Source organism: Oncorhynchus nerka, linkage group LG20 (assembly GCF_034236695.1).
Source record: "Oncorhynchus nerka isolate Pitt River linkage group LG20, Oner_Uvic_2.0, whole genome shotgun sequence".
Taxonomy (NCBI): Eukaryota; Metazoa; Chordata; class Actinopteri; order Salmoniformes; family Salmonidae; genus Oncorhynchus; species Oncorhynchus nerka.
Window position 1 is genome coordinate 92,729,064 of NC_088415.1, and position 24,308 is coordinate 92,753,371.

The following is a 24,308-nucleotide window of genomic DNA, read 5'->3' on the forward strand; positions in this document are numbered from 1 at the left end:
TGCAGACAATGTGGCAGTGATCGCTGAGATCTTGGTTGAAAACAGCAGAGGTGTATTTAGAGGGCAAGTTGGTTAGGATGATATCTATGAGGGTGTCCGTGTTTACGGCTTTGGGGTGGTACCTGCTAGGTTCATTGATAATTTGTGTGAGATTGAGGGCATCAAGCTTAGATTGTAGGATGGCTGGGGTGCTAAGCATGTTCCAGTTTAGGTCGCCTAGCAGCACTAGCTCTGAAGATAGATGGGGGGGCAATCAGTTCACATATGGTGTCCAGAGCACAGCTGGGGGCAGAGGGTGGTCTATAGCAGGCGGCAACGGCTTGTTTTTAGAGAGGTGGATTTTTAATAGTACAAGTTCAAATGGTTTGGGTACAGACCTGGATAGTAGGACAGAACTCTGCAGGCTATCTCTGCAGTAGATTGCCATTGGCCATTCTATCGTGTCTGAAAATGTTGTAGTTAGGGATGGAGATTTCAGAGTTTTTGGTGGTCTTCCTAAGCCATGATACAGACATGGCTAGAACATCCGGGTTGGCAGAGTGTGCTAAGGCAGTGAATAAAACAAACTTAGGAAGGAGGCTTCTAATGTTAACATGCATGAAACCAAGGCTATTACGGTTACAGAAGTCGTCAAAAGAGAGCGCCTCGGGAATAGGAGTGGAGCTAGGCACTGCAGGGCCTGGATTCACCTCTACATCACCAGAGGAACAGAGGAGGAGTAGGATAAGGGTACGGCTAAAGGCTATGAGAATTGGTCATCTAGGACGTCCGGAACAGAGAGTAAAAGGAGGTTTTCTGGGGGCGATAAAATAGCTTCAAGGTATAATGTACAGACAAAGGTATGGTAGGATGTGAATACAGTGGAGGTAAACCTAGGCATTAAGTGATGATGAAACATAATTGAAACCAGGTGATGTCATCACATGTGTGGGTGGTGAAACTGAAAGGTTGGATAAGGTATAATGAGCAGGGCTGGAGGCTCTACAGTGAAACAAACCGATAAACACTAACCAGAACAGCAATGGACAAGGCATATTGACATTAAGGAGAGGCATGCTTAGCTAAGTGATCATGGCCACGCACGCCTCCATGTTTGAAATCAAGTTTGCGGACGACACAACATTGGTAGGCTTGATTACCAACAACGACGAGACGGCCTACAGGGAGGAGGTGAGGGCCCTCGGAGTGTGGTGTCAGGGAAATAACCTCACACTCAACGTCAACAAAACTAAGGAGATGATTGTGGACTTCAGGAAACAGCAGAGGGAACACCCCACTATCCACATCGATGGAACAGTTGTGGAGAGGGTAGTAAGTTTTAAGTTCCTCGGCGTACACATCACAGACAAACTGAATTGGTCCACCCACACAGACAGCATCGTGAAGAAGGCGCAGCAGTGCCTCTTCAACCTCAGGAGGCTGAAGAAATTCGGCTTGTCACCAAAAGCACTCACAAACTTCTACAGATGCACAATCGAGAGCATCCTGTCGGGCTGTATCACCGCCTGGTACGGCAACTGCTCCGCCCACAACCGTAAGGCTCTCCAGAGGGTAGTGCGGTCTGCACAACGCATCACCGGGGGCAAACTACCTGCCCTCCAGGACACCTACACCACCCGATGTCACAGGAAGGCCATAAAGATCATCAAGGACAACAACCACCCGAGCCACTGCCTGTTCACCCCGCTATCATCCAGAAGGCGAGGTCAGTACAGGTGCATCAAAGCTGGGACCGAGAGACTGAAAAACAGCTTCTATCTCAAGGCCATCAGACTGTTAAACAGCCACCACTAACAACACTGCTGCCAACACAACTTCAGCCACTTTAATAATGGGAATTGATGGGAAATGTAAAATATATCACTAGCCACTTTAAACAATGCTACCTAATATAATGTTTACACACCCTACATTATTTATCTCATATGTATACGTATATACTGTACTCTATATCATCTACTGCATCTTTATGTAATACATGTATCACTAGCCACTTTAACTATGCCACTTTGTTTACATACTCATCTCATATGTATATACTGTACTCGATACCATCTACTGTATCTTGCCTATGCCGCTCTGTACCATCACTCATTCATATATCTTTATGTACATATTCTTTATCCCCTTACACTTGTGTCTATAAGGTAGTAGTTTTGGAATTGTTAGCTAGATTACTTGTTGGTTATTACTGCATTGTCGGAACTAGAAGCACAAGCATTTCGCTACACTCGCATTAACATCTGCTAACCATGTGTATGTGACAAATAAAATTTGATTTGATAAGGGTCCAGTGAGGTTGGTTGGGGTCACGGCGATTCAGACAGCTAGCTGGGCCGTCGGCAGTCCAGTCGTGAAGGCCCGGTGGGGCAGTAAAACGGGTCCGGATTGGTGATTGTAGCCCAGGAGTGGCTGATGGAACTCTTCAGCTGGCTAGCTCCGGGATAGTTGATGTTTGCTCCGGGACCGACGTAAGACAATAGTCACTCGGATAGCAGCTAGCTGCAAGGTCCAGGTGTAAATGTCCAGAGCTTGCGGTAGAAATCCGGGGATATGGAGAGAAAATACGTCCTAACACTAATCCTAACCCTAACTCTAACCCTAATCCTAACTCGAATCCTGACCCCCAACCTTAACGCAATCAAAAATGCGTTGTAGACAAGCACATTTCTTTTGACTTTTAAGGTAATTTACAGTTGAACCGAAATCTGTAGTGCAGTGTGCTTTTGATGGGAATTTTGAGTGAATTTTGAGTGAATTCCCGTCTCCAATAGATACATTTTCTGTGGAAAAGAATCCGTATGATGTTTACTTTGGAAAACACACAACTCTTAAGTCCTGTGCCCATCCGCCTCTCTCTAAGTCCTGTGCCCATCCGCCTCTCTCTAAGTCCTGTCCCCATCCGCCTCTCTCTAAGTCCTGTCCCCATCCGCCTCTCTCTAAGTCCTGTCCCCATCCGCCTCTCTCTCAGTCCTGTCCCCATCCGCCTCTCTCTCTAAGTCCTGTCCCCATCCGCCTCTCTCTCTAAGTCCTGTCCCCATCCGCCTCTCTCTCTAAGTCCTGTCCCCATCCCCCTCTCTCTCTAAGTCCTGTCCCCATCCCCCTCTCTCTCTAAGTCCTGTCCCCATCCCCTCTCTCTCTAAGTCCTGTCCCCATCCCCCTCTCTCTCTAAGTCCTGTCCCCATCCCCTCTCTCTCTAAGTCCTGTCCCCATCCCCTCTCTCTCTAAGTCCTGTCCCCATCCCCCTCTCTCTCTAAGTCCTGTCCCCATCCCCTCTCTCTCTAAGTCCTGTCCCCATCCCCCTCTCTCTAAGTCCTGTCCCCATCCCCCTCTCTCTAACTCCTCTCCCCATCCACCTCTCTCTCCGTCGGCCAGCTGTGAGGTACGTCCTGGCCCAGAGTTCCTGACGCGGTCGTATCGGTTCTTCCCCAACAACACGTTCCAGGCCAACCAGTTCTACTACAGGGACAACCACTGCACCAGCCCCACCTACACCCTGGTGGTCCGGGGACGGCTGAGGCTCAGACAGGCCTCCTGGATCATCAGAGGAGGAACAGAGGCTGACTACCAGATCCACCGCACACAGGTAGGGGGGTGTGTCTTCCAGCATGACCGTGTGTGTGTGCGTGTGTGTGTGCGTGTGTGTGTGTGTGTGTTTATACAGTACATGTGTATCTATCCCACTACTCAGGTGGTGTGTCACAGTGCAGAGGTGGCCAAGGACCTGAGCCAGCGGTTGAACCGGAGCTGTCGGGGCGCCATGAGGAGCAAAGCACCATGGGAACCCAATGTAAACTATGAGCTGTGGAGTGAAGAGGGTGGCTGTGACTGCTCCAGGGAGCTCAACTTCTCCATGCACGAGTTGCAGGTTAGTGAGGAGGGCTCCGAACTGGAAGGTGGCCGGTTCAAATCCCACTCCAGACTAAATCTGGTTGGGAGCGGGTTGGCAGCTAGATGCCATATCCAGTTGTTGTGTTCTTGAGCAAGGCACTTGACCCTTAGAAACTTCCCAGGGGGCATTGCACCTCTGCTCAGACCACACCAACCTGTCTGTTTGTCTTTCCAAGGGAGAAAGTAGAAGATAATACATTTCTGTTGGACATTCTTCTAAATTGGACACTAAAGTATCCCCCCCCCCAACCCCTCCACCTCTGCCCCCCCAACCCCTCCACCTCTGCCCCCCCAACCCCTCCACCTCTGCCCCCCCCCCAACCCCTCCACCTCTGCCCCCCCCCCAACCCCTCCACCTCCGCCCTTCCCCCTCCCCCAACCCCTCCCTTCCTTCTCCCCTCCCCAACCCCTCCACCTCTGCTTCCTTCCCCCCCAACCCCTCCGCCTCCAACTTCCTTCTCCCCTCCCCAACCCCTCCACCCTCCGCTTCCTTCTCCCCTCCCCAACCCCTCCGCCTCCGCTTCCTTCTCCCTCCCCAACCCCTCCGCCTCTCCACCTCCCCCTTCCCCTCCCCTCCCCCAACCCCTCCCCCTGCCCCCCAACCCCTCCGCCTCCGCTTCCTTCTCCCCCCCCCAACCCCTCCGCCTCCGATTCCTTCTCCCCCAACCCCTCCGCCTCCGATCCCTTCTGCCCCCCAACCCCCTCCCCCCCCGCCTCCGCTTCCTTCTCCCCCCCCAACCCCTCCGCCTCCCTTCCTTCTCCCCCCAACCCCTCCGCCTCCGCTTCCCTCTCCCCCCAACCCCTCCGCCTCCGCTTCCTTCTGCCCCCCCCACCCCCCTCCGCCTCCCTTCCTTCTCCCCCCAACCCCTCCGCCTCCGCTTCCTTCTCCCCCAACCCCTCCGCCTCCGCTTCCTTCTCCCCCCAACCCCTCCGCCTCCCTTCCTTCTCCCCCCCAACCCCTCCGCCTCCGCTTCCTTCTCCCCCCAACCCCTCCGCCTCCGCCCTTCTCCCCCAACCCCTCCGCCTCCGCTTCCTTCTCCCCCCAACCCCTCCGCCTCCCCCTCCTTCTCTCTCCCCCAACCCCTCCGCCTCCGCTTCCTCCTCTCTCCCCCAACCCCTCCGCCTCCGCTTCCTTCTCCCCCAACCCCTCCGCCTCCGCTTCCTTCTCCCCCCAACCCCTCCGCCTCCGCTTCCTTCTCCCCCCAACCCCTCCGCCTCCGCCTCCTTCTCCCCCAACCCCTCCGCCTCCGCCTCCTTCTCCCCCCAACCCCCCTCCGCCTCCTTCTCCCCCCCCAACCCCTCCGCCTCCTTCTCCCCCCCAACCCCTCCGCCTCCTTCTCTCCCCCCAACCCCTCCGCCTCCTTCTCCCCCCAACCCCTCCGCCTCCTTCTCCCCCCCAACCCCTCCGCCTCCTTCTCTCCCCCAACCCCTCCGCCTCCTTCTCCCCCCCAACCCCTCCGCCTCCTTCTCCCCCCCCAACCCCTCCGCCTCCTTCTCCCCCCCCCAACCCCTCCGCCTCCTTCTCCCCCCCTCCTTCTCCCCCCCCAACCCCTCCGCCTCCTTCTCCCCCCAACCCCTCCACCTCCTTCTCCCCCCCAACCCCTCCGCCTCCTTCCCAACCCCTCCGCCTCCTTCCCAACCCCTCCGCCTCCTTCCCCCCCCCAACCCCTCCGCCTCCTTCCCCCCAACCCCTCCGCGTCCTCTCCCCCCCAACCCCTCCGCCTCCTTCTCCCCCCAACCCCTCCGCCTCCTTCTCCCCCAACCCCTCCGCTTCCTTCTCCCCTCCACCTCCGCTTCCTTCTCTCCCCCAACCCCTCCACCTCCGCTTCCTTCTCCCCCCCAACCCCCTCCGCCTCCTTCTCCCCCCAACCCCTCCGCCTCCTTCTCCCCCCCAACCCCTCCGCCTCCTTCTCCCCCCCCAACCCCTCCGCCTCCTTCTCCCCCCCCCCAACCCCTCCGCCTCCCTCTCCCCCCAACCCCTCCGCCTCCTTCTCCCCCCCAACCCCTCCGCCTCCTTCTCCCCCCCCAACCCCTCCGCCTCCTTCCCAACCCCTCCGCCTCCTTCCCAACCCCTCCGCCTCCTTCTCCCCCCAACCCCTCCGCCTCCTTCCCCCAACCCCTCCGCCTCCTTCCCAACCCCTCTGCCTCCTTCCCCCCCAACCCCTCCGCCTCCTTCTCCCCCAACCCCTCCCCTCCGCCTCCTTCTCCCCCAACCCCTCCGCTTCCTTCTCCCCTCCACCTCCGCTTCCTTCTCTCCCCCAACCCCTCCACCTCCGCCTCCTTCTCTCCCCCAACCCCTCCACCTCCGCTTCCTTCTCCCCCCCCAACCCCTCCACCTCCGCCTTCCTTCTCCCCCCAACCCCTCCACCTCCGCTTCCTTCTCCCCCAACCCCTCCACCTCCGCCTCCTTCTCCCCCAACCCCTCCGCCTCCTTCTCCGCCTCCTTCTCCCCCCCAACCCCTCCGCCTCCTTCCCCCCAACCCCTCCGCCTCCTTCTCCCCCAACCCCTCCGCCTCCTTCTCCCACCCCCAACCCCTCCGCCTCCTTCTCCCCCCAACCCCTCCGCCTCCTTCTCCCCCAACCCCTCCGCCTCCCTTCCCCCCCAACCCATCCGCCTCCTTCTCCCCCCAACCCCTCCGCCTCCTTCTCCTTCTCCCCCCACCTCCTTCTCCCCCTCCGCCTCCTTCTCCCCCCCAACCCCCCCACCTCCTTCTTACCCCCCAACCCCTCCGCCTCCTTCTTCTTCTCCCCCTGCAGCTGCAGCGTGTGGAGAAACAGTACCTCCATCATAACGTGGATCACCTGGTTGAGGAGCTGTTTCTAGGAGACATCCACACTGAGAAATCCCAGAGGATTTATTATAGGCCGTCTAGCTATCAGGCTGCGTTACAACATGCTAAGGTTAGTACTTTACTGTATATCGTTGTGTGTGTGGACACTGTAGTGTGGTACTTCCACACTGAGCGTGCCCAGAGGATGTGCTACAGACCTTCTAGCTACCAGGAATTCTTCCAGATCTCCAAGGTGAGTATTGCTCTGTCTGTTGTCCACCACTTAACAGACTTTGGCTTCAGTTGACAATTGTATTGGGTGGCCAGTTCAGTTCTAGGGCCTGTTTGTTCCTTTGTATACAGTTGAAGTCGGGAGTTTACATACACTTAGGTTGGAGTCATTAAAACTCGTTTTTCAACCACTCCACAAATTTCTTGTAAACAAACTATAGTGTTGGATAGTCGGTTAGGACATCTACTTTGTGCATGACACAAGTCATTTTTCCAACAATTGTTTACAGACAGATTATTTAACTTATAATTCACTGTATCACAATTCCAGTGGGTCAGAAGTTTACATACACTAAGTTGACTTTGCCTTTTAACAGCTTGGAAAATTCCAGAAAATTATATAATGGCTTTAGAAGCTTCTGATAGGCTAATTGACATCATTTGAGTCAATTGGAGGTGTACCTGTGGATGTATTTCAAGGCCTACCTTCAAACTCAGTGCCTCTTTGCTTGACATCATGGGAAAATCAAAAGAAATCAGCCAAGAACTCAGAAAAAAATGGTAGACCTCCACAAGTCTGGTTCATCCTTGGGAGAAATTTCCAAACCGCCTGAAGGTAGAGTCCAGTGTGTGTTGGGTAGAGTCCAGTGTGTGTTGGGTAGAGCCCAGTGTGTGTTGGGTAGAGCCCAGTGTGCGTGAGTGGGTAGAGCCCAGTGTGCGTGAGTGGGTAGAGCCCAGTGTGCGTGAGTGGGTAGAGCCCAGTGTGCGTGAGTGGGTAGAGCCCAGTGTGCGTGAGTGGGTAGAGCCCAGTGTGCGTGAGTGGGTAGAGCCCAGTGTGCGTGAGTGGGTAGAGCCCAGTGTGCGTGAGTGGGTAGAGCCCAGTGTGCGTGAGTGGGTAGAGCCCAGTGTGCGTGAGTGGGTAGAGCCCAGTGTGCGTGAGTGGGTAGAGCCCAGTGTGCGTGAGTGGGTAGAGCCCAGTGTGCGTGAGTGGGTAGAGCCCAGTGTGCGTGAGTGGGTAGAGCCCAGTGTGCGTGAGTGGGTAGAGCCCAGTGTGCGTGAGTGGGTAGAGCCCAGTGTGCGTGAGTGGGTAGAGCCCAGTGTGCGTGGGTGGGTAGAGCCCAGTGTGCGTGGGTGGGTAGAGCCCAGTGTGCGTGGGTGGGTAGAGCCCAGTGTGCGTGGGTGGGTAGAGCCCAGTGTGCGTGGGTGGGTAGAGCCCAGTGTGCGTGGGTGGGTAGAGCCCAGTGTGCGTGGGTGGGTAGAGCCCAGTGTGCGTGGGTGGGTAGAGTCCAGTGGGTAGAGTCCAGTGTGGGTGGGTAGAGTCCAGTGTGCGTGGGTGGGTAGAGTGCGTGAGTGGGTAGAGTGCGTGAGTGGGTAGAGTCCAGAGTGGGTAGAGTCCAGAGTGGGTAGAGTCCAGAGTGGGTAGAGTCCAGAGTGGGTAGAGTCCAGAGTGGGTAGAGTCCAGAGTGGGTAGAGTCCAGAGTGGGTAGAGTCCAGAGTGGGTAGAGTCCAGTGTGCGTAGAGTCCAGAGTGGGTAGAGTCCAGTGTGCGTGAGTGGGTAGAGTCCAGTGTGCGTGAGTGGGTAGAGTGTAAAGGGTCAATGCAGGTAGCCATTAGATTTGTATAGCAGATAGTCTGGGTAGCTACTTGGTAAACTATTCAGCAGTCTTATGGCTTGGGGGAAGAAGCTGTTCAGGGTTCCGTTGGTTCCAGACTTGCCGCTTGCCGTGCGGTAGCTTGTCGTGCGGTAGCTTGCCGTGCGGTAGCTTGCTGGAGTCTTTGACAATGTTTTGGTGCGTTCCTTTGACACACCGCCTGGTATAGAGGTCCTGGATGGCAGGGAGATCGGCCTCAGTGATGTAGTGGGCCGTACTCACCACCCTCTGTAGCGCCTTGCGGTCGGGTGCCTTGCAGTTGCCGTACCAAGCGGTGATACAGCCAGTCAAGATGCTCTCAATGGTGCAGCTGTAGGACTTTTGGAGGATCTGAGGACCCATCTCAAATATTTTTAGTCTCCCTGAGGGAGAAGCTGCTCTGTCTCTTTACCTCTCTGAATCTTCTCTCGTCCTCCAGAACCATGACCCCGGCTGCGTCGCCTGTCTTATCATCTACCGGTCGGATGAGTTCCACCCTCCCATCCTGGCGCCGCGGGCGGACATAACAGTGGAGCTGACTGGCCAATGGGTGAGCCAGCGCTGTGAGGTCCGTCCTGAGGTCCTCTTCCTGACCCGTCACTTCATCTTCCATGACAACAACCAGACCTGGGAGGGCCACTACTACCACTACTCTGACCCCATCTGCAAACACCCCTCCTTCAGTATCTACGCTAGAGGGAGGTACAGCCGAGGGACGCACTCTACTAGAGTTATGGGAGGCACGGAGTTTGTCTTCAAAGGTAAAGGGTCAAAGGTTGAGGTTAACCCTGTTGCGGTTCATTTTGAAGTGTGTGGTTGAGATGTTGATCTGTGTATTTCAGAAAAAAATGGATCACTGAACTCATCTCTTGCATTCTCTCCCTCCTACCCCCCCTCCAACTCTTCCTCTCTCCCTCCTATCTCCCTCCCACTGTTCCTCCCTCCAACTCTCCCTCCCTCCCTCCCACCCTCCAACTCTCCCTCCTACCCCCTCCAACTCTCCCTCCTACCCCCTCCCTCCAACTCTCCCTCCTACCCCCTCCCTCCAACTCTCCCTCCAACTCTCCAACTCTCCCTCCCTCCAACTCTCCCTCCAACTCTCCCTCCCTCCCACCAACTCTCCCTCTCTCCCTCCCTCCCTCCAACTCTCCCTCCCTCCCTCCCTCCCACTGTTCCTCCCTCCTACCCCCTCCAACTCACCCCCTCCAACTCTTCCTCTCTCCTACCCCCTCCAACTCACCCCCTCCAACTGTTCCTCTCTCCCTCCCACCCCCCTCCAACTCTCCCTCCCCTCCCACTCTCCCTCCCTCCCACTGTTCCTCCCTCCAACTCTCCCTCCTACCCCCTCCAACTCTCTCTCCCTCCCTCCCACCCCCCTCCAACTCTCCCTCCCTCCTACCCCCTCCAGTGAACCACATGCGTGTGTCGCCCATGGACCTGGCCACCACTTCTCTCCTCAACGTGTTCAACGGTAACGAGTGTGGCGCCCAGGGCTCCTGGGAGGTCGGAGTTGAACAGGACGTCACCCTGACCAATGGCTGCGTGGCGTTGGGGATCCGCCTCCCACACACAGAGTACGAGCTGTTCCGCATGGAACAGGATGCCCATGGACGCTACCTCCTATACAACGGACAGAGACCCTCGGACGGGTCCAGCCCCAACCGGCCGGATAAACGAGCGACCTCGTACCAGATGCCCCTGGTCGAGTGTTCCGCTAGCAGTCAGAGGTCAGAGGGCATGGAAGAGGACGACGAGGACCGACACCTTAGGTTGAGTAATGGTGGAACACCGTGGAACCAGAACAGCAGGAACTTTGCTGCGGTTCTCGCATCGTTGGTTTCACTTCTGTTGTTCCGTTGCCATAGTTAAGGAACAGACTGACTGACTAAAGTCTCTATTTTTTTACATAGAGAAACTGACAAGAGACGTTATAGTGTGAATGTGTACTGTGGAACATGAGAGAGGATTCTATTCTACCCCTGAGATGACGAACTACTGTAGCTTCTACCCTGTGGGAAAGGAGACTGCTTCTGTGACTTAAACGCACTTGAACTTTTTCAAGGAGCTCTTTTTGGCTCCTTGAACGTTGTGGAAGCTATGGAAGCTGGGGGTTGACGAGGTGGAGGGCGAGTGGAGAAAGGAGGGCGAGTGGAGAGAGGGTGGAGAGAGGAGAGGGTGAGTGGAGAGAGGGAAGGGCGAGTGGAGGGAGTGGAGAGAGGAGAGGGTGAGTGGAGAGAGGGAGGGCGAGTGGAGAGGAGAGAGGAGGGCGAGTGGAGAGGAGAGAGGAGGGCGAGTGGAGAGGAGAGAGGAGGGCGAGTGGAGAGGAGAGCGGAGGGCGAGTGGAGAGGAGAGCGAGGGGAGACTAGTTCCATTAATATCTGGGTTCCTTTGAGCTCCGTTATTACAGAGGACGTACTGTTGGTACACCACCTGTAGTAGCCACACTACCACTGATACTCTGTTGGTACACCACCTGTAGTAGCCACACTACCACTGATGCTCTGTTGGTAAACCACCTGTAGTAGCCACACTACCACTGATACTCTGTTGGTACACCACCTGTAGTAGCCACACTACCACTGATACTCTGTTGGTACACCACCTGTAGTAGCCACACTACCACTGATGCTCTGTTGGTACACCACCTGTAGTAGCCACACTACCACTGATACTCTGTTGGTACACCACCTGTAGTAGCCACACTACCACTGATACTCTGTTGGTAAACCACCTGTAGTAGCCACACTACCACTGATGCTGTTGGTACACCACCTGTAGTAGCCACACTACCACTGATACTCTGTTGGTAAACCACCTGTAGTAGCCACACTACCACTGATGCTGTTGGTACACCACCTGTAGTAGCCACACTACCACTGATACTCTGTTGGTACACCACCTGTAGTAGCCACACTACCACTGATACTCTGTTGGTACACCACCTGTAGTAGCCACACTACCACTGATACTCTGTTGGTACACCACCTGTAGTAGCCACACTACCACTGATGCTCTGTTGGTACACCACCTGTAGTAGCCACACTACCACTGATACTCTGTTGGTAAACCACCTGTAGTAGCCACACTACCACTGATACTCTGTTGGTACACCACCTGTAGTAGCCACACTACCACTGATGCTCTGTTGGTACACCACCTGTAGTAGCCACACTACCACTGATACTCTGTTGGTACACCACCTGTAGTAGCCACACTACCACTGATGCTCTGTTGGTAAACCACCTGTAGTAGCCACACTACCACTGATGCTCTGTTGGTAAACCACCTGTAGTAGCCACACTACCACTGATGCTGTTGGTACACCACCTGTAGTAGCCACACTACCACTGATACTCTGTTGGTAAACCACCTGTAGTAGCCACACTACCACTGATGCTGTTGGTACACCACCTGTAGTAGCCACACTACCACTGATACTCTGTTGGTACACCACCTGTAGTAGCCACACTACCACTGATACTCTGTTGGTAAACCACCTGTAGTAGCCACACTACCACTGATGCTGTTGGTACACCACCTGTAGTAGCCACACTACCACTGATACTCTGTTGGTACACCACCTGTAGTAGCCACACTACCACTGATACTCTGTTGGTACACCACCTGTAGTAGCCACACTACCACTGATACTCTGTTGGTACACCACCTGTAGTAGCCACACTACCACTGATACTCTGTTGGTACACCACCTGTAGTAGCCACACTACCACTGATGTTCTGTTGTTAAACCACCTGTAGTAGCCACACTACCACTGATGCTGTTGGTACACCACCTGTAGTAGCCACACTACCACTGATACTCCATAATTGTAATTCAGTGGAAAATGATAAACTGGGTAGTTCGAGCCCTGAATGCTGATTGGCTGAAAGCTGTGGTATATCAGACAATATACTGTACCAACAGGTATGACGCATAACTACTTGTTTACTGTTCTAATTACGTTGGTAACCAGTTTATAATAGCAATAAGGCACCTCAGGGGTTTGTGGTATATGGTCAATATATATATATATATATATATACACAAACACACCACACCTTTCGGGCCTTATTGCTTAACTGTAGAAGCACACTGCTCAAAAAAAATAAAGGGAACACTAAAATAACACATCCTAGATCTGAATGAATGAAATATTCTTATTAAATATTTTTTTCTTTACATAGTTGAATGTGCTGACAACAAAAATCACACAAAAATGATCAATGGAAATCAAATGTATCAACCCATGGAGGGTCTGGATTTGGAGTCACACTCAAAATTAAAAAGTGGAAAACCACACTGTGATTGACTTGGAGTTACATTGTGTTGTTTAAGTCCCTGTATTTTTCTGAGCAGTATATATATATATACATTATTGTAAAAAATAAAATAAATGCAGCATATAATATAGCACAGTATTTTGTATTATATTTTATAGTGTCTTTTTTGCTCATCTTTATCAAGGGATCCAATCATAACAGTAGATAACATTAGATTTAGAACTCAGTCATGGTTGTGTTCATTTCAGACCCACCTTGTATCTGTCGGACAGAAGATGTTTTCTACAGCAATATTACAAATATCACATTTTTTTATTGGTACGACTAGTAGATGAAATAAGATACATGTACAGTGCCTTGCGAAAGTATTCGGCCCCCTTGAACTTTGCGACCTTTTGCCACATTTCAGGCTTCAAACATAAAGATATAAAACTGTATTTTTTTTGTGAAGAATCAACAACAAGTGGGACACAATCATGAAGTGGAACGACATTTATTGGATATTTCAAACTTTTTTAACAAATCAAAAACTGAAATTGGGCGTGCAAAATTATTCAGCCCCTTAAGTTAATACTTTGTAGCGCCACCTTTTGCTGCGATTACAGCTGTAAGTCGCTTGGGGTATGTCTCTATCAGTTTTGCACATCGAGAGACTGACATTTTTTCCCCATTCCTCCTTGCAAAACAGCTCGAGCTCAGTGAGGTTGGATGGAGAGCATTTGTGAACAGCAGTTTTCAGTTCTTTCCACAGATTCTCGATTGGATTCAGGTCTGGACTTTGACTTGGCCATTCTAACACCTGGATATGTTTATTTTTGAACCATTCCATTGTAGATTTTGCTTTATGTTTTGGATCATTGTCTTGTTGGAAGACAAATCTCCGTCCCAGTCTCAGGTCTTTTGCAGACTCCATCAGGTTTTCTTCCAGAATGGTCCTGTATTTGGCTCCATCCATCTGTATGTATAAAGCAATAATAACAATATATTTCATTGTTAGAAAATAATGAAGATGAACGTGAGCTCCCAGGTAAGGGTTCGAGTGTAAAGGGTTCAGAGGGTAAAGGGTTCAGAGGGTAAAGGGTTCCGAGTGTAAAGGGTTCCGAGTGTAAAGGGTTCCGAGGGTAAAGGGTTCCGAGGGTAAAGGGTTCCGAGGTTAAAGGGTTCCGAGGTTAAAGGGTTCCGAGGGTAAAGGGTTCCGAGGGTAAAGGGTTCCGAGGGTAAAGGGTTCCGAGTGTAAAGGGTTCCGAGGGTAAAGGGTTCCGAGGGTAAAGGGTTCCGAGGTTAAAGGGTTCAGAGGTTAAAGGGTTCCGAGTGTAAAGGGTTGCGAGTGTAAAGGGTTCAGAGGGTAAAGGGTTCCGAGTGTAAAGGGTTCAGAGGGTAAAGGGTTCAGAGGGTAAAGGGTTCAGAGGTTAAAGGGTTGCGAGTGTAAAGGGTTCAGAGGGTAAAGGGTTCCGAGTGTAAAGGGTTCAGAGGGTAAAGGGTTCAGAGGGTAAAGGGTTCCGAGTGTAAAGGGTTCCGAGTGTAAAGGGTTCCGAGGGTAAAGGGTTCCGAGGGTAAAGGGTTCCGAGGTTAAAGGGTTCCGAGGTTAAAGGGTTGCGAGTGTAAAGGGTTCCGAGGGTAAAGGGTTCCGAGTGTAAAGGGAAATACATTATCCGTGCAATAGGACTACGGATAATGACATCACCTACATTATCACAGAGACTTCCTTGACTAATATAACAGAACCAATATGCTACTGTTTCGACTCCTCAACCCGACACCAAAAAAGACCAAATGTCAAATTAAACACCACTTGTTGCTCTAAACCCCATAGAGAAACACCTAACCCTTCATGGTTACAGGTCAGCAGTTATGCCACATTTAGAAATGGTGGTGTTGTTTTGATTTATTTAAGTAAAGTACGGTACTCTGTTCTAGTCTGTGAACCACCTGGTTGTATGTGTCCTTAAACAACCTCTTCATCACAGGGTGTACAGTATGTATAACAATATAACAATATATATAATATAACAATATATATAATATGTATAACAATTAAAGAATTGGCACTGTAAACAGTTTATAAATGGCCTCATTGAGATTTGATAGGGTACACTGGGTAATAATGGCCTCATTGAGATTTGATAGGGTACACTGGGTAATAATGGCCTCATTGAGATTTGATATTGTACACTGGGTAATAATGGCCTCATTGAGATTTGATAGGGTACACTGGGTAATAATGGCCTCATTGAGATTTGATAGGGTACACTGGTAATAATGGCCTCATTGAGATTTGATAGGGTACACTGGTAATAATGGCCTCATTGAGATTTGATAGGGTACACTGGGTAATAATGGCCTCATTGAGATTTGATAGGGTACACTGGGTAATAATGGCCTCATTGAGATTTGATAGGGTACACTGGGTAATAATGGCCTCATTGAGATTTGATAGGGTACACTGGGTAATAATGGCCTCATTGAGATTTGATAGGGTACACTGGTAATAATGGCCTCATTGAGATTTGATAGGGTACACTGGTAATAATGGCCTCATTGAGATTTGATAGGGTACACTGGGTAATAATGGCCTCATTGAGATTTGATAGTGTACACTGGGTAATAATGGCCTCATTGAGATTTGATAGTGTACACTGGTAATAATGGCCTCGTTTTGTTTCAGAGTTTTGTCGTCAGAAGCGTAAACAGCACCACGTTCAAAGAGGGGTGTGGCCAGTGTTTCTGTGCCTGTTGCAGCCTGATTTTACTAATCAACTGATTGGCTAGAACCAAAGCCTGCACCCACACACTAGCCCTGGCATATGTTCCTCCAACCCTGTACAAGCAATATATCATTATATTTTTATGAGCACAAGTTTAATTTGAACCTTTAACTAGGCAAGTTAATTAACAACAAATTATTATTTACAATGACAGCCTAGAGGGTAACTAGTGACAGTTGGCCCAGTTCAAGCCCTCTACAGCCTAGAGGGTAACTAGTGACAGTTGGCCCAGTTCAAGCCCTCTACAGCCTAGAGGGTAACTAGGGACAGTTCAAGCCCTCTACAGCCTAGAGGGTAGCTAGGGACAGTTGGCCCAGTTCAAGCCCTCTACAGCCTAGAGGGTAGCTAGGGACAGTTGGCCCAGTTCAAGCCCTCTACAGCCTAGAGGGTAGGTAGCTAGGAGCAGTTGGCCCAGTTCAAGCCCTCTACAGCCTAGAGGGTAGGTAGCTAGGGACAGTTCAAGCCCTCTACAGCCTAGAGGGTAACTAGGGACAGTTCAAGCCCTCTACAGCCTAGAGGGTAACTAGGGACAGTTCAAGCCCTCTACAGCCTAGAGGGTAACTAGGGACAGTTCAAGCCCTCTACAGCCTAGAGGGTAACTAGTGACAGTTGTCCCAGTTCAAGCCCTCTACAGCCTAGAGGGTAGCTAGGGACAGTTGGCCCAGTTCAAGCCCTCTACAGCCTAGAGGGTAACTAGGGACAGTTCAAGCCCTCTACAGCCTAGAGGGTAACTAGGGACAGTTCAAGCCCTCTACAGCCTAGAGGGTAACTAGGGACAGTTCAAGCCCTCTACAGCCTAGAGGGAAGCTAGGGACAGTTCAAGCCCTCTACAGCCTAGAGGGTAACTAGGGACAGTTCAAGCCCTCTACAGCCTAGAGGGTAGGTAGCTAGGGACAGTTGGCCCAGTTCAAGCCCTCTACAGCCTAGAGGGTAACTAGGGACAGTTCAAGCCCTCTACAGCCTATAGGGTAACTAGGGACAGTTGGCCCAGTTCAAGCCCTCTACAGCCTAGAGGGTAGGTAGGGACAGTTCAAGCCCTCTACAGCCTAGAGGGTAACTAGGGACAGTTCAAGCCCTCTACAGCCTAGAGGGTAGGTAGCTAGGGACAGTTGGCCCAGTTCAAGCCCTCTACAGCCTAGAGGGTAACTAGGGACAGTTCAAGCCCTCTACAGCCTAGAGGGAAGCTAGGGACAGTTCAAGCCCTCTACAGCCTGGAGGGTAGGTAGCTAGGGACAGTTGGCCCAGTTCAAGCCCTCTACAGCCTAGAGGGTAGGTAGCTAGGGACAGTTGGCCCAGTTCAAGCCCTCTACAGCCTAGAGGGTAACTAGGGACAGTTCAAGCCCTCTACAGCCTAGAGGGTAACTAGTGACAGTTGGCCCAGTTCAAGCCCTCTACAGCCTAGAGGGTAACTAGGGACAGTTCAAGCCCTCTACAGCCTAGAGGGTAACTAGGGACAGTTCAAGCCCTCTACAGCCTAGAGGGTAACTAGGGACAGTTCAAGCCCTCTACAGCCTAGAGGGTAACTAGGGACAGTTCAAGCCCTCTACAGCCTAGAGGGTAACTAGGGACAGTTGGCCCAGTTCAAGCCCTCTACAGCCTAGAGGGTAGCTAGGGACAGTTCAAGCCCTCTACAGCCTAGAGGGTAACTAGGGACAGTTCAAGCCCTCTACAGCCTAGAGGGTAGGTAGCTAGGGACAGTTGGCCCAGTTCGAGCCCTCTACAGCCTAGAGGGTAGGTAGGGACAGTTCAAGCCCTCTACAGCCTAGAGGGAAGCTAGGGACAGTTCAAGCCCTCTACAGCCTAGAGGGTAACTAGGGACAGTTCAAGCCCTCTACAGCCTAGAGGGAAGCTAGGGACAGTTCAAGCCCTCTACAGCCTAGAGGGAAGCTAGGGACAGTTCAAGCCCTCTACAGCCTAGAGGGAAGCTAGGGACAGTTCAAGCCCTCTACAGCCTAGAGGGAAGCTAGGGACAGTTCAAGCCCTCTACAGCTGGAGAGGTTTCTACCTTTACACCATGTTATCACCACGACACTTACCTTACTATTTAAAGTTATTTTGTCTGTGTCACGCCCTGATCTGTTTCACCTGTCCTTGTGCTCGTCTCGCACCCTCCTCCAGGTGTCGCCCATTCTCCCCCGGGTACTTCTCCCCATTCTCCCCGGGTACTTCTCCCCATTCTCCCCGGGTACTTGTTCTGTCGGTTGCCTGTTTGTCAAGTCAACCAGCGTTTTTGTATCATCTACTGCTTTTCCCCAGTCTCTATTTTTCTCGCTCTCCTGGTTTTGACCTTTGCCTGTTCTGACCCTGACCCTGCCTGCAGTCCTGTACCTTTGACACTACTCTTGATTACCGACCCCTGCCTGACCCTGGGCCAACCTGCCGTCCTGTACCTTGACCCCTACTCTTGATTACCGACCCCTGCCTGACCTGACCCTGGGCCAACCTGCAGTCCTGTACCCTTGACACTACTCTTGATTATCGACCCCTGCCTGACCTGACCCTGGGCCAACCTGCAGTCCTGTACCTTTGACACTACTCTTGATTACCGACCCCTGCCTGACCTGACCCTGGGCCAACCTGCCGTCCTGTACCTTGGCCCCTACTCTTGATTACCGACCCCTGCCTGACCCTGGGCCAACCTGCAGTCCTGTACCTTGGCCCCCTACTCTTGATTACCGACCCCTGCCTGACCTGACCCTGCCTGCAGTCCTGTATCTTGGCCCCCTACTCTTGATTACCGACCCCTGCCTGACCTGACCTGTCGTTTTCCTCCCCCTTGTTGCTGTAATACACATCGTTACTTCAACACAGTCTGCATTTGGGTCTTACCTGAAACGTGATAGTCTGATGAGTTATTGACTGGGCCTCATAAAATGAGTGCTGATCTAGGAGCAGGTCCCCCCTGTCCATGTATTATTTTTGCTGGAAAGTTCAACGCATCTAATGTTTTGAATAGAAATGGTCCTTCCGCCTTTTCAACCAACAGCCATTATTGATAAATCCATATCTTTTTGCTTTAAACTGAAACATGTATTAGCTTGTGTCTAATTTGAATAAACCCCGTTTGATTGATATGCATCAACGTCGGGTAAGACTGTTGTCATTCTATCGCTCATGAGCTTTGTTATTATTTTGTCACAGTGTATTAAAACTTCTGGGTCTGTACTCAGTAGGGGACTCTCCACATGTTCCTGCTTTTAATACAACTGAAATAACGGTTACATGGAACTAGGAAGTAGTAAAACGAGTGACGTGTTGTTGTCATTTGTGTAAATAAGGGCACTACTTTGACCCCAAAACTGTTAAATAGAATTCTATAGGAAAACCGCCCACTCCTGGTGCTTTTCTGTGTGTGAACGTTTTAAAAACGGTCTAACATTTCTTCTTGGTTGATCTCTGGTTTTTAGTGATTATTTTCTGTCTGCTGATCATTGCTACATGGGGTGTTGAGTCTGTAGGATCCATCAGCAGTCGCTATTCAGACTTTATGCACAGGTGGGGAAAAAAACGACAATATTACAGTTCTTATTTGTCCCCCTTGTGCCACCGTAGATCCACACAGACACAAAAACACTTCCTAAAAATAGTCAGAAATAATCTAAAAGATAAATCAAGAAAACCACTCACGTTTTCTGCCGAGGGTCTTGGTCTTGCGAATTTGACATCTTGTTTGGTGCAGTAATTCTCAAGTATTAAAATGTGCATGAAAACTAGAAAACACGTCATGTTCCCACTCCGACTAGAAGTAGAACGGTCGATGAAATAAAAACGAATCAAACTAAGACTTGCGTCAAGAAAACATGCTGTGTGTACAAACAGCTGGGAAAAACATGGTGATGTGTTGTATAAAGAGTGTACAGTATATTCTAAGAGACTACGACAGAAGACGAAACACTATCAAAACCCACATTGTTTTCGGTTTTATTTCTTCGGTGTAAAACCATGGGAGGGTTGAAACTCAAAAGTCATTTGACTCAACAAGGAAAGAAGGATTATAATATGATTTGTACTGAGAAAAATAATATAAAGTCTACATTGGTATTGTCAGGAGTAGGAAAGGACAGGGAGGAAAGGTAGAAAAGGGAGAAAGGACAGGTAGAAAAGGACAGGTAGAAAAGGGAGGAAGGAAAGGACAGGTGGAAAAGGACAGGAAGGAAGGAGGCACCTATTATTTCCCAGATGGAATAGAAAGTAGAGAAATTACAAACAGAACAAATGAAGTAGTCTATGGCCGCGTCCCTGTGTAGTGCACTACTTTTGACTAGGGTCCATAGTGCTCTGGTCACGAGTAGCACACTATAAAACGAAACGGGATGCCATGCAACAGGTAGTGAAGGTGGTCGGTATTTGACGATTGAAGAAGTAGTGCTCTCCTTTTTATATTAAAATAACATTTACAAAAGACACTTAGGTGTTCCATTTAACTACTATTAAACACAACAGACAGAGAACACTTGGTTTATTCCACTGCTTTAGGCCCACGGCGACTCTAGGAGTCAAATGATTACCCTACTCCCTAGGGCACTACTTTTGACCAGAACCAGACAGCGCAAACAGATCTGGGACCAGGCTACTATATCCTGGCCTGGGACTGAGGACTGGAGGTTAGGACCAGGCTACTATATCCTGGCCTGGGACTGAGGACTGGAGGTTAGGACCAGGCTACTATATCCTGAGACTGAGGACTGGAGGTTAGGACCAGGCTACTATATCCTGGCCTGGGACTGAGGACTGGAGGTTAGGACCAGGCTACTATATCCTGGCCTGGGACTGAGGACTGGAGGTTAGGACCAGGCTACTATATCCTGGCCTGGGACTGAGGACTGGAGGTTAGGACCAGGCTACTATATCCTGGGACTGAGGACTGGAGGTTAGGACCAGGCTACTATATCCTGAGACTGAGGACTGGAGGTTAGGACCAGGCTACTATATCCTGAGACTGAGGACTGGAGGTTAGGACCAGGCTACTATATCCTGGCCTGGGGCTGAGGACTGGAGGTTAGGACCAGGCTACTATATCCTGGCCTGGGACTGAGGACTGGATATTAGGACCAGGCTACTATATCCTGGCCTGGGATTGAGGACTGGAGGTTAGGACCAGGCTACTATATCCTGGCCTGGGGCTGAGGACTGGAGGTTAGGACCAGGCTACTATATCCTGGGACTGAGGACTGGAGGTTAGGACCAGGCTACTATATCCTGGGACTGAGGACTGGAGGTTAGGACCAGGCTACTATATCCTGGGACTGAGGACTGGAGGTTAGGACCAGGCTACTATATCCTGGGACTTGAGGACTGGAGGTTAGGACCAGGCTACTATATCCTGGCCTGGGACTGAGGACTGGAGGTTAGGACCAGACTACTGTAGAGCTGGGCTCAATTAGTATTGTCTCTTATCAAAAGTAGTGCACTACATAGGGGATAGTGTGCCGTTTGGGATGCAAGGTAAACTGTCCTCCATGTTGATTGGTAGTGTACTTCTTCCTGTATGTCCTAAATAGCAGCCTATTCCATTTTTAGTGCACTAACTTTTTACCAGGGTACCTAGGGCATTACAGGGCTTTGGTCTAAAGTAGTGCACTATATAGGGAATAGGGTGTTATTTAGGATATAACCATGATACCCCTCCACAATCCTGTCTGTCCATCCATCAAAGAACAAAAACAAGGAGCAATCTTTCTTTCTCCCTTCCCTCTGTGTGTGTGTGTGTGTGACCAGACAGACAGAGAGACCAGACAGACATGGTCACTGCAGACAAATGGAGGTTCACAGCACTACTTCTGATATGTCTAAGTCAACAGAAATACATCTTCGTTAGTCAGTTCCATCCAGGCCTTTTGATTCCGGAGCAGTGGGATTGTCGTGGGATACGGCAGGCGTCTCTCAGAACGCAACATCCCAAATGGCACCCTATTCCCCATGTAGTGCACTACCGTTTGACCAGAGCCCTATGGGACTCATCCGCATTAGGGCCCTGGTCAAGGGAATGGGGTGCCATTTCAGAGCCAACCCCGGTCTACAAGATAAACTTCCCCATGAAGAAGCCGATGAAGATGGCTGCTATGACGACAAGGAGGGAGGGCAGGGACGCTGCGGTGGTGTGTTGCATCATGGAGGAGGAGGAGCCTGTCTGATTTGATGTCATGTGATCGGAATGCTGGGCAGCCCTTCTCATTCTAACACCGTCGTCCTGGAAACGCAAAAGAGAAGGGGGGGAGGGGGGTGGGGAAAGGACACATCAAATACTACATTATAGAACTAGAGATAAATAAAATAGTTCTCTTTTACAAACAAAATGTCGCAGCCAAACCTTGTGTCTGGTTCTCCTTTAAAAAAGACCTCACCGTTAAATTGGTCGGTACCGATTGTTCATCTATGACCCTCAACTTTAGTTGCTTGTTTACACACAGAGACCAAGGTCTTTTCTAACATCGATGTTTCCGTACAGAACAACTAGTTGTCTGTTGTTCATCTACAACCCATAACCTATAGATACCTACAGTCTGTTGTTCATCTACAACCCCTAACCTACAGTCTGTTGTCATCTACAACCCCTAACCTACAGTCTGTTGTTCACCTACAACCCCTAACCTACAGTCTGTTGTTCACCTACAACCCCTAACCTACAGTCTGTTGTTCATCTACAACCCCTAACCTACAGTCTGTTGTTCATCTACAACCCCTAACCTACAGTCTGTTGTTCATCTACAACCCCTAACCTACAGTCTGTTGTTCATCTACAACCCCTAACCTACAGATACCTACAGTCTGTTGTTCATCTACAACCCCTAACCTACAGTCTGTTGTCTGTTGTTCATCTACAACCCCCTACAGAACCTACAGTCTGTTGTTCATACAACCCCTAACCAAGTCTGTTGTTCATCTACAACCTAACCTACAGTCTGTTGTTCATCTACAACCCCTAACCTACAGTCTGTTGTTCATCTACAACCCCTAACCTACAGATACCTACAGTCTGTTGTTCATCTACAACCCCAGATAACCTACAGTCTGTTGTTCATCTACAACCCCTAACCTACAGTCTGTTGTCATCTACAACCCCTAACAGTCTGTTGTTCATCTACAACCCCTAACCTACAGTCTGTTGTTCATCTACAACCCCTAACCTACAGTCTGTTGTTCATCTACAACCCCTAACCTACAGATACCTACAGTCTGTTGTTCATCTACAACCCCTAACCTACAGATACCTACAGTCTGCTGTTCATCTACAACCCCTAACTTACAGTCTGTTGTTCATCTACAACCCCTAACCTACAGATACCTACAGTCTGTTGTTCATCTACAACCCCTAACCTACAGTCTGTTGTTCATCTACAACCCCTAACCTACAGATACCTACAGTCTGTTGTTCATCTACAACCCCTAACCTACAGATACCTACAGTCTGTTGTTCATCTACAACCCCTAACCTACAGTCTGTTGTTCATCTACAACCCCTAACCTACAGTCTGTTGTTCATCTACAACCCCAAACCTACAGTCTGTTGTTCATCTACAACCCCTAACCTACAGTCTGTTGTTCATCTACAACCCCTAACCTACAGTCTGTTGTTCATCTACAACCCCTAACCTACAGTCTGTTGTTCATCTACAACCCCTAACCTACAGTCTGTTGTTCATCTACAACCCCTAACCTACAGATACCTACAGTCTGTTGTTCATCTACAACCCCTAACCTACAGTCTGTTGTTCATCTACAACCCCTAACCTACAGTCTGTTGTTCATCTACAACCCCTAACCTACAGTCTGTTGTTCATCTACAACCCCTAACCTACAGTCTGTTGTTCATCTACAACCCCTAACCTACAGTCTGTTGTTCATCTACAACCCCTAACCTACAGTCTGTTGTTCATCTACAACCCCTAACCTACAGTCTGTTGTTCATCTACAACCCCTAACCTACAGTCTGTTGTTCACCTACAACCCCTAACCTACAGATACCTACAATCTGTTGTTCATCTACAACCCCTAACCTACAGTCTGTTGTTCACCTACAACCCCTAACCTACAGATACCTACAGTCTGTTGTTCATCTACAACCCCTAACCTACAGTCTGTTGTTCATCTACAACCCCTAACCTACAGTCTGTTGTTCATCTACAACCCCTAACCTACAGATACCTACAGTCTGTTGTTCATCTACAACCCCTAACCTACAGATACCTACAGTCTGTTGTCACCTACAACCCCTAACCTACAGTCTGTTGTTCATCTACAACCCCTAACCTACAGTCTGTTGTTCATCTACAACCCCTAACCTACAGTCTGTTGTTCACCTACAACCCCTAACCTACAGTCTGTTGTTCATCTACAACCCCTAACCTACAGTCTGTTGTTCATCTACAACCCCTAACCTACAGTCTGTTGTTCATCTACAACCCCTAACCTACAGTCTGTTGTTCATCTACAACCCCTAACCTACAGATACCTACAGTCTGTTGTTCATCTACAACCCCTAACCTACAGTCTGTTGTTCATCTACAACCCCTAACCTACAGTCTGTTGTTCATCTACAACCCCTAACCTACAGATACCTACAGTCTGTTGTTCATCTACAACCCCTAACCTACAGTCTGTTGTTCATCTACAACCCCTAACCTACATTCTGTTGTTCACCTACAACCCCTAACCTACAGTCTGTTGTTCATCTACAACCCCTAACCTACAGTCTGTTGTTCATCTACAACCCCTAACCTACAGTCTGTTGTTCATCT

General features: G+C 50.4%; 3 protein-coding genes and 1 pseudogene across 3 annotated transcripts in view; 3 read left to right on the top strand and 1 right to left on the bottom strand.

The window, feature by feature from the left end:
• Positions 1–10,706, top strand: part of LOC115124878 (protein APCDD1-like) — a 28,400-nt gene extending 17,694 nt beyond the window's left edge. Inside the window, exons 3-7 of the mRNA XM_065005983.1 lie at positions 3,376–3,586; positions 3,692–3,868; positions 6,649–6,792; positions 8,964–9,285; positions 9,933–10,706. Of these exons, the coding sequence (XP_064862055.1) occupies positions 3,376–3,586; positions 3,692–3,868; positions 6,649–6,792; positions 8,964–9,285; positions 9,933–10,393 (1,315 nt within the window). The 3' untranslated portion in view covers positions 10,394–10,706. The remainder of the gene's footprint in view (positions 1–3,375; positions 3,587–3,691; positions 3,869–6,648; positions 6,793–8,963; positions 9,286–9,932) is intronic.
• On the top strand, positions 4,234–5,390 carry LOC135562754 (uncharacterized; the record flags this gene model as incomplete). The annotated part of the gene is made up of 4 exons (XM_065005092.1): positions 4,234–4,340; positions 4,457–4,800; positions 4,997–5,048; positions 5,090–5,390. Coding segments are annotated over 4 exons (804 nt in total), but the record flags the coding sequence as incomplete, so codon positions are not given.
• Positions 5,702–6,513, top strand: LOC135562756 (uncharacterized; annotated as a pseudogene).
• An 8,756-nt stretch (positions 10,707–19,462) lies between the features above and the next one.
• LOC115124412 (vesicle-associated membrane protein-associated protein A-like) overlaps positions 19,463–24,308 on the bottom strand; it is a 38,235-nt gene continuing 33,389 nt past the window's right edge. Inside the window, exon 6 of the mRNA XM_029653842.2 lies at positions 19,463–21,760. Coding sequence (XP_029509702.1) covers positions 21,587–21,760 — 174 coding nt within the window. The 3' untranslated portion in view covers positions 19,463–21,586. The remainder of the gene's footprint in view (positions 21,761–24,308) is intronic.